The sequence below is a fragment of the Camelus dromedarius genome, chromosome 11 (assembly GCF_036321535.1).
Source record: "Camelus dromedarius isolate mCamDro1 chromosome 11, mCamDro1.pat, whole genome shotgun sequence".
NCBI lineage: Eukaryota > Metazoa > Chordata > Mammalia > Artiodactyla > Camelidae > Camelus > Camelus dromedarius.
In genome coordinates this window covers 31,692,742-31,706,311 of record NC_087446.1, presented here as the reverse complement: position 1 = coordinate 31,706,311, position 13,570 = coordinate 31,692,742, and the positions used below count along the sequence as shown (strand labels likewise).

Sequence of the window (13,570 nt, the reverse complement as noted above, 5' to 3'; positions counted from 1 at the left end):
GAAACAGGTCTAGGAGGAAGCAGGAGCCTCGGCTTGAGAAACACCAAGACACGACTGCGGGCGAAGTTGAAGTGTAAGTCAACTATGTGAGCTTCTTACACGAGTTGCTCAACTCCAAATACCAAGTAAGGCCTTTTATCAGAAATGACAAAATAGTAGCTAGTTCCTCAAACACAGGTTTGTAGAGAAGAATGTTTAGCATGAAAGCCCTTTAGGTTGTTCTTTGCCAAAAACATATATCACAGGCCAGTAGTAACAACCTGCTCTTCTGGCAAAGAAGAGAAATTGGGTTCAAAGCCAACCAATGTGAGACAGAAATACTGCTTTTGAAAATGCAACCCTGGAGACACTCATTAAACCCCACACTTGATTTAGACCATCAGGACAAAAAGGTTTAAGTACCTGTTCTGATGGAACACTGGCTACTTCGTAGGAAAAATGTAAGTAGAGCCAGAATCTCTGAGTCAGGAAAAAACCGGTAGAGCTGAACCTTACAATCAGTCACACCTAGAAAAGAAACAGAAGTGACTGAGGGGAAAATAAAGTATGAGCTAAACCAGTACTTGCAAAGTTTTTTTTTTCCTTATAACTTGAAAACAGCTTCCCTCCCAGCTTGACCTACCTTCCCTTGACACAAGCTGGGGGTTGTTGGGTTTGTATCCATAACTAAGGAACCCGGTTGCCCCAGTGACTGATTCTGGCTTGGCACAGGGGTCCCCCAGGAAACTTCCTGGCATGGGTTAAAGCTGTCTGAACTTCAAAGCAGCCCATCAAAACCTGGCTACAATATGTTCATCAAAAGACTTGTTCCAGAATGTCCACAGCAGCATTATTCCCAGAACTGAAAATGACCCTTATGTCCATCCACAGTAGAGTGGATAAATAAATCATGGTCTACCCACATGTGTCATAGTATCCAGAAATAAGAATGCACAGCCCAGAACTGCACACAACAAAATGGAGGGATCACACAAACATCATGAGCTCAAGAAGTCGGGCACGAGAGTGCCTACTGTATGTTCCCATTTGCATAAAGGAAACATGACGAGCAAAACGGGTAGAATTAATATATCACTGCAAATCAGACAGCCAATACTCCAGGAGAGTGAGATTTCTGGAGATTGGAGGGGAATATGAGGGGGCATCTAGTGCGGTGGGGGCCATGTTCTGTGTCTAATCTGGCTGCAGCTTGTACCAGTGTGTTCAATCCATAAAGTTCAGAGACCTATATACTTATGGGCACTTTTATGAATGAACAGTTTACTTCAAGAAAAATGTTTTTAAAGTGTTTACCATTAACAAGACAGTGGTATAATAATCATTTGCAGCAACACGGATGGATCTGGAGAATGTCATTCTAAGCGAAGTAAGCCAGGAAGAGAAAGAAAAATACCATATGATATCACTTGTATGTGGAATCTAAAAAAAAAAAGAAAAGAAAAGAAAAAAGAAGACACTAATGAATTTATCTATAAAACAGAAACAGACTCACAGACACAGTAAACAAACCTATGGTTACTGGAGGGAAAGGGGGTGGGAAAGGATAAACTGACAGCTTGAGAACTGCTAATATTAACTAGTATATATAAAATAGATTAAAAAAACAAATTTCTTCTATATAGTACAGGGAACTATATTCAGTATCTTATAGTAACTTATAATAAAAAATATGAAAACAATTATATGTATATATATATATGACTGAAACATTATGCTGTACACCAGAAATTGACACATTGTAACTGACTATACTTCAACTAAAAAAAAAAATTTTTTTTAATTTAAAACTAAATAAATAAAACACTTTCCTAGATGCGTCAACCCTCCCCCCCCCCCCAAAACAAGAGGGTGGTAAAGGCATTCTCTGTTGCAAGCCAACATATTGCCTGGTGACATCAGAGGACAAGGAGGGGCTCAGAGGGCGGTTTTCTCTTTGTCCAAAGTCAACACAGAGTAATGCACTGAATAAAAGGATGCCTGGAACCTCATATGAAACCTCATCCATTCATTTATACATTTGTTCATTCATACTACAAACATGCACAGAGTGAGAAAATATACCGTCTAGGACTTGAGGACACTCCCTCTAGTAGGGGAGACTGACAACTAAACTGACAGTTAGGCACAGTGTGGAGGGAGCTGGTTGCTCAGGATGACTTTAGGGTATTAAGGGAGCATTGATTTGAGGGTCCAGGGCTGTGGGTTCAGGTCCTGACAAGTTTGATTAACTCTGGAACTGAATTTCCTCCAACTCCCAAAATATCCTTCGAGCCTCTAAGGCAGAGGTTTAATTTAATGTGCACCTGGCTCATCTGGGGTTCTTGTTAAAATGCAGATTCTGATGCAGTGGGCTCAGGGTGGGGGCGGAGGCTGAGATATGCATTTCTGAGATCTGCTGGTGCTGGCAGGATCCTCAGGCTCCAACCCAGGACAACATGACAATCTATCTTGTTCAGGCTGGTCTCTCCAGAGGGTGCAGGCAGAGAAACAAAAAGCAGACCTTTGTGGGAGACCAGGTAACTGGTGAGCTTCACCAGACCCTGCTTGCTGTCAAGCATGTGAGGGAGGGAGAGAGGGGGCAAGGGGAGGGGAGGTTGGTGTCACTTATGCTATTTTAGAAAATCAGAAGAACTCTGTCTCGTGCTCCTTTTGTTTCTGGCTCCCAGCTGCCTGAACCTTTTCTTGACAGGAAGAACAGGCTGGAGATATGCATATAAATCTAAAATTCTTGCACAAGGCTGCACAAGCAAAACCAGGTTTAACAGAAAATTGAAGAAATGAGTCAGGGCCACTGCAACCATTTTGTGAACTAAACATGCTAAAAGATGGCTTAATCACTTCTCCTATTTTCTCACGCATTGGAAGGATAATGTGAAGGGCATCAAATACACCTCGTTCCATTAGGGAAAGAGATTCTACGAGACTCCAGCCCAGACTGGAAGGAGTGGAGGCAGAGTCCTGAGAGGGTGGAGGAGAGACCTGCCACCAAGGAGCAGTGGAGGGTGAAGCTTCCAGCTTAAGGAAGAGCAGGAGAGAGCAGAGATCTTGGGCAAGTTGTGTTCAGCATGACTGAAGCAGGGCGTGTCAGGGTGAGACTGGTGGCATAGAGGGCCACATGGAAACAAGAATTCACAAAAGGCTGTTTTTGGTTTTGTTTGTAGTTTTTGATTCTGAAGACCCTTATTTTTTAAAATATCCATAAGTAACTTTTTTTGAATAGGTTATATATTCACATACATCAAAATTCAAAGGCTCAACAGATTCCTTGGTTGAAATATTGACTTCTCACTTGTCTTTCTTAGCCACCCTACTGCTCCTCCCCATAGACAAACCACACCATGAGTTTTTTGAGAATTGTTCCAGAACATTTTACATAGACAGAAACAAATTACATATATATATATATATATATATATATATATATATATATATATATATCCTTCTCCTCGCTTTTACACAAAAGTAGAAAGTCATCCATAATCTTATTCTGTCAGACTCCCTGACCACACACTGCCCCTTATCTTTCCAGATATGGACTCTGATTTCAAGCATCCTTTAACCCCACAGGAGCTCCAATCCATTGACACCACCTCTTCACTGTCTCTCATTCTTCTGATGACCTCTCCATCCTCAGCTTGAACACTCTCTTAGCTAAAGCACCAGGCAACCACATCTACCAACAAAGGTAGAGAATATCTAGTGGAGATATTGAGGAGACCTTGAAGGCTTTTAAGGGTAGTGAGATGATTAAATTAGAAAGAATGCTCTTGCAGAAGACACAAGATAGAGGGAAGAAAGCCTAATTGATAAAAAAACTTTTTTCAAACTTATGCAATAGTCCACAATAAAGTGGCGACAAATGGATAGACAAGGGTAAGTATCAAGGGCAAAATCGATAAACCCATCCAACTGAGACCAGGTGTCTTAATAAAGACTGAATCCCCAGTGGATGACAGAAAACCCAAAATAACACTGTATTAAACAAAGCAGAAGTTTACTTCTCTCTCAAGGAAAAGAAGTCCAGTCCACAGGGGACTCCCATGATCACCAGAGAACTGGCTACTTCCAGCTCATAGCTCCTGGGCTACTACTCCACCCTCAGTGAATGGTTCCAGCAGTTCCAACCTCATGATACAACATGACAGAGCTCTAGCTCTATATATTTATAAAAGTCCCTGTTAAGGATACTTTCTGAAAGTCATAATTGACAATTCCACTTATCTTCCAGTGGCCAACACTTAATTACATGCCCTAATTGCAAAGAAGGCTGGGAGACCATGTGTCCAGCAAAACATTGAAGGTTCTACTATTCAGAGTGAAAATAAATATAAATGTTGGGGAATAGCTAGTGGTCTCTACCATATCAGATGTATAACTTAGAGAGGAAAGAAGAAAGGCAGGATATTAAGGAGTATGTGAGGCACTGGATTAACCTGTAGGATTTGTTGCCGAACGCAAGTTCACGTGTCCAACGTCCAGTGAGGCCAAACAAACCGAAATGTTGGAGTTTGGAGTAGAGATAAAAGTTTATTGCAGGTGGCTTGTGCACAAAACCCTCAAACTCTCCAAAGGATTGTAGCAAAGCATTTTTAAAAGCCAGGTTAGGAGTTGGGAATTACAGGGTGTGCGATCAGCTCGTGCACAATTCTCTGATTGTTTGGTTGAGGTGACAGGCAGTTAACATTATCATTCCTTAGGCACCAGATGGTCTGGGGGCTACATGCTCATGATCATCAAGTAGTTAATTTCTTCTATTTGGTGGTGGTTTTAGCATCTGAAAAACTCAGGAAATATGTATCAGACACTATTATCTGGGTACTTCAGAGAGGAGCTACAGCAGAGCATATGGAAGAGGGGTCTGTCCCGGGAAAGCCTCATAGGGTCCTACTCAGTTACAGATTCTGCACTGCCAGGATTGTTCTTTCCCAAACACACCTCTGCTTCTGATCCCGTGCCTTGATTCTTGCTACCATATCCACCTGGATAGCTGCCCACCTTCCATTCCCCATGGTCAATCCCACAGCCCTTACCAGTTTTCCTATTTAAATCCTGCTCATCCTTCACACCCCATCTCAAATGCTAGATCATCCACAATGTTACTCCTGACCTTCCCTAAAGGGATGGACCCTGTCCCTCTGAACTTCATTTATAGTTCTCCTTGGCCTTCATTTCAATACTATACTATATTTGGTCATTGGTATAGCTTAGTACCAGGGTGTAATTATCCAGCAAGTAGGACAAAGCCTCCCCCAACTCTATTCTAGGTAGCATAGTGTAATAGAATGCACTTAATCAGTATCTGCAAACTGCACTGACTATTTAAAGAAAGGTAAAGTCTCTGTGAAGCAAGGGGGAAATGCAATGAGAAGTCTTATCTCCTTTTAAGGAATTGCATTTTCACCAGTTGCACCAATTGCAATTTCATGAATGTAAATGCATGTCAAAACATGATCATTGCTAATGTTGCAAACTCTTTTTAGAGGCCTAAATTCAGTGTGATCAGCTTCTCATCTCCCAGGTCTTTCTAAAACTAGGAAGAATAAGTATTAAGATGATCAAAACAGACAAAATAAAAGCCAGCCAAAATAATCATACTAGCTAACATGTAACAAATGATCACTCTAGGGCAAGCACACCTCTAAGCACTTCACATATGTTATTTTAACAACTCCCTAAGGCAGAAATATCTCAATTATGCTGAGGGGACTGAGGCCTCAAGGGATTAAGTAACTTCCAGATAGATCTATAGAGCAGTAGAGCTGAAATAGTTCCTGTTCACATGGCTCTGCACATAAATGCCCTTTTCTTTTCATAAAACTTTTTATAAATCATCTTTTTCATCCTTAATAAAATCTCCTTTTGTATATACATCCTGGTATTATCCTTATTTTATGGAAGCAATGGAAAGCTTCATTTAAAAAACTATTCTTAATCCACCACTGGATATGCATAAAACCCTATTGTTTGTGAATTGCTAATTTTGTACAGTCAATATTTGGCAGTATCTTAGAAAACAATTCCTACTGCATATCTATCTTTTAAGTAATCTAGTAATCAATCAAGGAATTCGTTTGTGGTTGTCTGTGGATATCTCTTCTTGAATACAGTGGCACAAACTCTTAAATAAGTACCCCATTCATGCATTCAGGATTAAAAATTCAGCTGTTTCAGGTCCTTTGAGACATGTATTCTCCCAGTTTTGCCCAGTTTCAACTCAGGTCCCATTTTTTAGGCAACTCATCCTTCAGTCCTTCCTCTCCTCCAGGGTGTCCCAGCTCTGCATTCTTTTTCCAACCGTACACACTCATATCTTAGAATTCTCTCGTTACAGTATATTGAGATAAACTTCCTAAATTTCTAAGATGGGAATATCACTTATTTCCGTTTTAGACCTCCAGGACTTGGAAATGTACATAATAAGCACTAAAATACCTGTTGAACTGACAGAACTGAGCTCACTTGTAATGGGTTGCTGACATGGCAAAGCAGCAACAAAACAGCTTTAAAACGTAAATTTCACAGTTAACTTGACATTGACTATTTCTTTCACATCAGCTGTTAAAATGTTTGTATGAACATTTTTATTTTTTTTGAGTGAAAGTCGGCAGAAAAATGTCCTGTGTCTCCCCGTCGGGGAATCGAACCCCGGTCTCCCGCGTGACAGGCGGGGATACTCACCACTATACTAACGAGGAACAGCACACAAGTTAGTCTTCTGGCAGATCTCTTATCCCTTTTGACCCGCCTTTACCAGCAACAGCCACCAATACCAACAGACCTGATATTCTACTACCATTGCAACTTCCACCGAAGTTGAAAGGAACCAGAATGAAAGTGTTCAGTTTGCGCTCCTGCTGCACTTATTTCCGTCGGCCCACCCTTCCTCTAACTTCTACTCCTCCTCCGGCTTCGGGAGCAAAATCGATCCACCTCAGCACCCCTAGGCACACACGCTCCCAGGGAGCAAAGCGTACGCCTTGTAGCGCTGCACCACGGGATTTGTAGTTCCACCCACACGGTGCCCTACTCTTCCCTGAGTTTAAGAAACTTCCCTTCCCGGCGGGCGCCGCGACTCCCTCCTCCTTTGCTTTACCTCCCTTCCCTCCTCCTCTCGCTCTCAGTCGAGTAGTCCCGTCTGAGTGGCAGCTAAGGCTTGGGGTGCGGATCGTGTCTGGCGGGACTTCCCAGAGCCATGCCGGAGGTAGTGGATACGTGCTCCTTAGCCTCCCCAGCGTCCGTCTGCCAGACCAGGCACCTGCATCTGCGCTGCAGTGTCGACTTTACTCGCCGGGTACTGACGGGGTCTGCCGCGCTCACCGTCCAGTCTCAGGAGGACCATCTGCGCAGCCTGGTATGGTGGGACAGTCTCCCAGTGCCCGCCTCTTCCCGGCCGCCCGCCTCGGTCTCTCACCCCGCTGCGGCCCCTTCCCAGACCCACACCCCATCCTGCTTCGCGCATCCTTCGCTGTTCCTCCGCAGCTAGCAACCCGTATTCCGCACCTCCTCTCCAGTCCCTACTCATTTCTCAGCGTCCCCTTCTTCAGACCCTGCTCACCCCGTTTAGTTCCCTCCCAACCCAATTTACGCCTCTGCATTCCTCCTTCACCACCCTTCCTCCAAAGATCCCTTCCCAGTCCCTGGGCACAACATCCTGGTGCCCATCCCCACGCCCCAGTCCTCACCCAGCGATCAGATTTCGCTTTAGTATTTCCCACTTCTCCCCATAATCTTCGTTCCCAGCGCTAATGCCCCCTGTGGTTTCCCTATTTTCTCGGCCTGCAGCCCAGAACTCCCTTCGCAAGCCCCAGATTTCTTCCACTCCCTGGCGCACCTTCCTCAGTCCACAGTCTCATCTAAGTCTCAGGCCCTGTATCCTACCAATTCTCAGTTCCACCCTTCCCTCCCAGGCCCTTTTATTTCAGCTAGCAGGTCTGCAAGATACGACTGATCACCGTCTTCCTTCAATTTCCCTGCCATTTGTTCTCAACCCCTCTAAAATTCCCAGCCCTGCTCTAACACTTCCACTTTCTTTCTGCTTTCTAACTCCAGGTGCACCTCTTTCTCTCCGGGTTCATAGTCCTTCCTACCTTTGATTCTTACCAACCTTTTCTAATAATAATTTAAGGATAGGTAGACTATTCAAGCATTCTAAGGGTGTCTCAGTACAGTTTATTAGTAGTCGGTTTCAAGAAGCAAGTAATATTGGGCTTCTTAGAAAATATGGACTTCTACAAGCTCTCTAACCACTTGAATGATGAAAACCTTGTTTAGATTTATGGAATGTTATTAAATTATTTTATCTGTACAACATAACCTGTATTCAGTGTTCTTACTCTAATTGTCTGATCGTATTGGAAAGATGGCACCTTTCACCTAAAGAATTTTCATAGATAAGCGTTTTAAAAATTAAAGGAACAAGAAAAGACTAGCCACAGTATATTTTGCATAGAGTAGTATGGTGATATCTACTAAAGCCCAGCAATAAGCAACCAGATAAAGGGTATTGTGGGCTTAATGGAGGGATATCAAGTGGGGTCAATTAATTGGGCATAAAAAGTTTGGATAAGAGTTCGTGGTATTCACGACTTTTTCCTGCTTGAGTAATAGACCTGTATTTTGAGTTCATTAATATAAACTAACGTAGCACGGAACTTTCTTCCTCTTTGTCCGGTAACATTTTTCTAGACTAATTCTTTTGAAAAATAGGCCGACCCCTCTATGTATTGATATGTAGTTTCCAGAAGTACTATAAGGAAAAAAACTAAATAAAAGCATTATAAGCAAGATGGTAACTATTTCCATGTAGGTTGTACTTTGGTCTGCTTGAAGTGCCATGCTATCTTTTATTGTAGACAGCTTTGCTCAGGCAGGACTGGCTGAAATGAAGTCCTCTTTCAAAGCAATCTCTTTTTTCTTTATTTATTTTTCTTTATTAAAAGAAAGTGAATTTTAATAGTTTATCATTGCTTAATATGACCTTGAACCCTCACCTGTTTTTAAAAAAATAAAAGCTTTACTTCTGTTCCATGAGTAAACAAGAGCCAGGATGCTTAAAATTTGGAAAAAATATCTCTTCAATATCCCAATCTAAAAATGCCCATTGTTTTTGCATTCCTGAAATCTCAAGAGAAGTAAGATTTTTAAATTATGGCTTCTAGTTGGCAGGTCTGTTTAGTAAACTAGAACCTGGAATTGTGATAATGTTAGATTTTAGAAAAGGAAGGCTAATTGTAGTATGGGAACATCTGTTTGTAATTGTTTCTTACTTAAAACAATAACCTGAGGCCAAGAGTTTGGTTTTATTTATTCAAAGTTAGCTTGTTTGTTTCCTCTACTAGATGATGGACTCTTGAAGGTAGGGAAGGTAGGGTTCTTAGTATAGCACCTGGCAGGTAGAGGACACTCAAAAGTTTAATGAATTAATGGATGAATTCAGTTAGAAAGCAGTGCCTAAGCTTACTGTGGGCTGTACTGAGGCACTGTGAACAGTGCTAACTGTATCTTGAAGGTGAGTTGGCACCATACCTCACCACCTCTGGCAGAGAGGACCCAGGGCCAGTGCTGGATGAGGACACCATGCATTCTCTCCCTCTCTGTTCTTGGAGTCCATGATGCTGGGGAATGTTGAAAGAGCTCTCACGGGATGAATCCCCAGCTTTTCTAAAAACTCCTTTTAAAGTTTTGGGTTATTTCTACTGATGTTGGTAGCTCAAAGAAGTTTTAATATCTTGGCCAATATCATATATGCTAGTAAGTGGCAGAAGGTGGAAATTAAATACATCTTTCTGACTGCAAACCCTCAGGTCTTAACTAAGTAAGTGGCTGAGCTGAGGATCAGATCAAGGTGTTGTTTCAGTTTTCATTTTGCTTTTAACACATAGCCGCATAGCTCTTTCATTATAGCACCCTGCAAATAACAGGTAGAAAATGTAACTAGAGATGTAATAATGTATGTAATAATGAGGCATAAAGCTTTTTTATTTTAACCCTGCTTTGTTGCAGAAAGAATTTGAGACTGCTTAAAATAACATATGCAGTATAATAAGATTAAATATAATTAAAGAATTTGGAGGAAGGGAGAATAAGGATAGGGGACGCAGAACACATGGCATAAAGCTGGAGACACACAAAAAGTGGACCACAGGGTTGATGGGGAACTTCCTGGCAATCTGTGCAAAAAGGGAATCAGTTACAGAGTCCATGGCAACTGGCCAGCTGCTGGTACAACTCTTTTTGAGTGTTATTCAAGGAGGGTGTTATTTACTGTGACATAAAGTAAATTATAGCCTCAGTAACTTCCTGTAGGAGGGCTGTTTCTTATAACTATGTATGGGTATCTTGGCCTTATACATACTTGGTGCTCAATAAATATTTGTTGAAAAGTACTAATTCCAAATTGTCAACTATCCAGTTTACTTTTTCTTTCTCATTACTGTTTTTGATCAATTTCTTAATAACATTTATTAGTGAAATTGGAAGGGGAATTTCCTAAGTAATTTGGGAGTGATAGCTAAGGTTAGGACTTGAGAAATACAGCTTAAACATTGCATTTTCTGTTTCCCCTTGGTCCAGGACTTGCTTCATGCATCTGCTGACACCTGCTGTTTCTCAGGCACTGTGCTGAGCCCTGGGAATGCAAGCCTAAGTAGCATTCTGTCTTTTTAAGAACCCTCAGTCTAGTGAAGAAAACAAATGATGATAATGCAGTACAGTGAGCTCTATAGGAGAGAGCTGCTGTAACAAACCCAAGAGGGTATGAAAAAGGTTTCGCAAAAAAATAGTTATAACAGTAACCTGAGTCCTGATTCTGAACAGATTTGAAAAGTTTAGGCAATACAGGAAATACAACTGGGAAATGACCCAAATAACTTTTCCTTATGGTTTTAAGAGTAGCATAAACGTAAGCAGTTTATATACGTAAGATATTCCAATCAAGTTTCTACAACAAATCAGATATTCAGAAATAGGTACTAGAATGAAGGGACAGAGGAGTAACTTTATTATTCTTAAGATATAAAATCTAGTATTTCTGAATATGCAAGTGCAGGAAGAGAAATCAGTCCTAATTTAGAGTAAGGGCAACAACTGAGATAACCCAAAAAAGAGAGTACCCTGAAAGAAATAATTGCCCACTGGGAGGGAAACAGATGATAGTCATAACAAATTTGGCTGCTCTAAAAAAAAAAAAAGAAAAATTAAATCAGGATGGAATTTTCTTCCCAACTCAAAACTGCTGACTCTAGAGACATAAGAATAAAATTGAGAAAATGTCCTGAGCTCATTACCCACAGTTAACTGACACAAAAGAGTACAAAAGAGAGGTGACTGGAAAGTGGCTGTTTCTTGGCAGTCTAACTCCCTATGCTATTCCAGGCCAGATTTTAAGGGAAAGATGCCAGCGGTAGGAAGATCAGTAGATAGTGGGCAGTTCTAATAGTCCAGGGCCTGGTCTAGGCTGGCGGTAGAAGGAAAGGAAAAGTATGAGGACAGTGTAAAAGAAAAACTTGTTAATTGGCTATGCAGGATTGGGAAGTGGGATCAATTGTGGATTATTTGAATGTTTCGAACCTTAGGTAAGTTGAGTCCCATCAACAGAAAAGAGAAATCAGGGAAGAGGGCAAACTTAGGAGGTATAATGGTGGCTTTGTTTTTAGAATTTCTAGAAGCCTATTGAATATGAGATGATATTTCTCCTGGAAATGTCAAGCAGGCAATTAGAAATAATCTGCTGAAGTCCTGGGGAGGGAGTACAACTGTGAAATCGACCAGTAGTCATCCGCACAGAGGTTTTAGGTGAAGATGTGGGTGTGAGCGAGAGCTAGGGAATGAAGACCACGGTAAGGAAACCAAAGGACCAAGGCCAGCACACAGGGACATTTCCATATTTAGGAGTCAGAAAGAAGGGGGAGAGAAAAAGCATTAGACAAGCAGGAGAACCATTTGTCTGAAAAGTTGAAGAAGCCAAGGAGAGGGCTTCAAACAGATGGTGTGGCCCACAAGGGCTGTGAATGTACAGAGGTCAAGTTACTGAACAGAAAAGACCTGTTGATCAGGAGGTCGGCCCTTTCAGTGGCAGAAGAGCTAGAAACCAGATTGAAGAGGGGGACGGGAGGAGAGGCCGATGAGGAAGTGGAAACAGCAGCTATAGATTGCCCTTGGAGTTTAAGAAAGCAGGAAGAAAAATGGTATAGTTATCCAAGTGGGCAGAAGGATTGAGAAAGTTTTAAAAATAATATGGGAGGTGTGCTTGGACTGTTTGGAAACAGTCTTGTGGCATAGGAAGGTTGAAGATTCTAGAACAAGAGATTAGTTGAGAAATAATCAGAGGCTGTGGTTTCTAGGGCTCAGATAGAGAATTAATTGGGATGGAAAATATTCAAGCACTTGTGCCACCCACTTCCTGCCCAAAACAGTTGTCCTCAATCAGCCATGGCAAGTAGATATGCTCTCCCATCCTCTGTAGGGTCATTTGGTCAGGGTTGCTGTACCAGGTTGGGCTTTTTCTAGATACACAACAGCAGCGATGTGCGGTTTGCTTATTTGCCTAACAAGTGCTAAGGTTTGTTTTAATTTTTGGATATATGAAAGTAGGCATAGCAGTTGGACTATATGAATTGTAGGAAGAAATATATGATAAGATATATTGAGTCCTGATGAAAGAAACAAGTTATAAATGAATTTTTTTCATAGCAGAGAAGTTAAGTTTTAGGAGACAGAAGCAAGGGCATTTTAATTTAGATCTGTTCCTTAAAGCCAGGAATTTGTGCAAAAGTCCCAGAATTACCTAACAATATATCTGCAAATATTAACACCCCCAAAGTTTCAGGAAGCTTAGAGTCCCATTAATTGGGATCTATACTAACTTTCAACTCCTTGAATTCCTGTAATTTCACTCTATCTTACTATCCTTAAACAACTAGTTTACTCTGTAATCATTGTAGTTAGCCTATATCTAATACTAGTTTTCTCTGCTGTATAAAACTATTTTCTTACCATGTAACAATATTAATTTAATTCTAGATTCTGGATACAAAGGACCTTACAATACAAAAAGTGGTCATCAATGGACAAGAAGTCAAATATACTCTTGGAGAAAGACAAAGTTACAAAGGATCACCAATGGAAATCTCTCTTCCTATTGCTCTGTGCAAGTACGAATGTTATCCATCTTTCTCTTTTATAGTTAAATAAAGGGGAAATATATTTTCACTTAATTTAGACATTTTTTCCCATTTCCTATTTTTAGTTTGTGTGTATGTAGTAATTGGCACACTACTCTTACCAATCTGTTCAGATTGAAGCTTATAGTGAACATTATATGTTCTTAAGACACTAAAGAAACTCATATAAATTACTCAAGAATAGGACTTCTGATAACTGTTACTTCTTTACTCATCATTTTAGTAACATCTAGAGTGATGGTGGGTCTCACCATCTTAAGGAGGCATCTCAGGATCATCTGGGAAGCTTTTACAAGCTGCACGTTTTCCACCTCGTCCCCAGAGGCCAGCCACTTTTATTCATGCAACAACAGCAGTGACAAACAGCAGAACCGTTTCTATGTACCAAT

General features: G+C 41.1%; 1 protein-coding gene and 1 non-coding gene across 3 annotated transcripts in view; one reads left to right on the top strand and one right to left on the bottom strand.

The window, feature by feature from the left end:
- Positions 1-6,623: 6,623 nt before the first annotated feature.
- Positions 6,624-6,695, bottom strand: TRNAD-GUC (transfer RNA aspartic acid (anticodon GUC)). The gene has a single exon. It is a non-coding gene; the product is annotated as a tRNA-Asp (tRNA).
- Positions 6,696-7,030: 335 nt separating this feature from the next.
- LTA4H (leukotriene A4 hydrolase) overlaps positions 7,031-13,570 on the top strand; it is a 29,962-nt gene continuing 23,422 nt past the window's right edge. For both annotated transcript variants that reach the window (XM_031462991.2, XM_010989974.2), the window contains exons 1-2: positions 7,031-7,351; positions 13,021-13,151. In XM_031462991.2, coding sequence (XP_031318851.1) covers positions 7,193-7,351; positions 13,021-13,151 — 290 coding nt within the window. In that variant the 5' untranslated portion in view covers positions 7,031-7,192. The remainder of the gene's footprint in view (positions 7,352-13,020; positions 13,152-13,570) is intronic.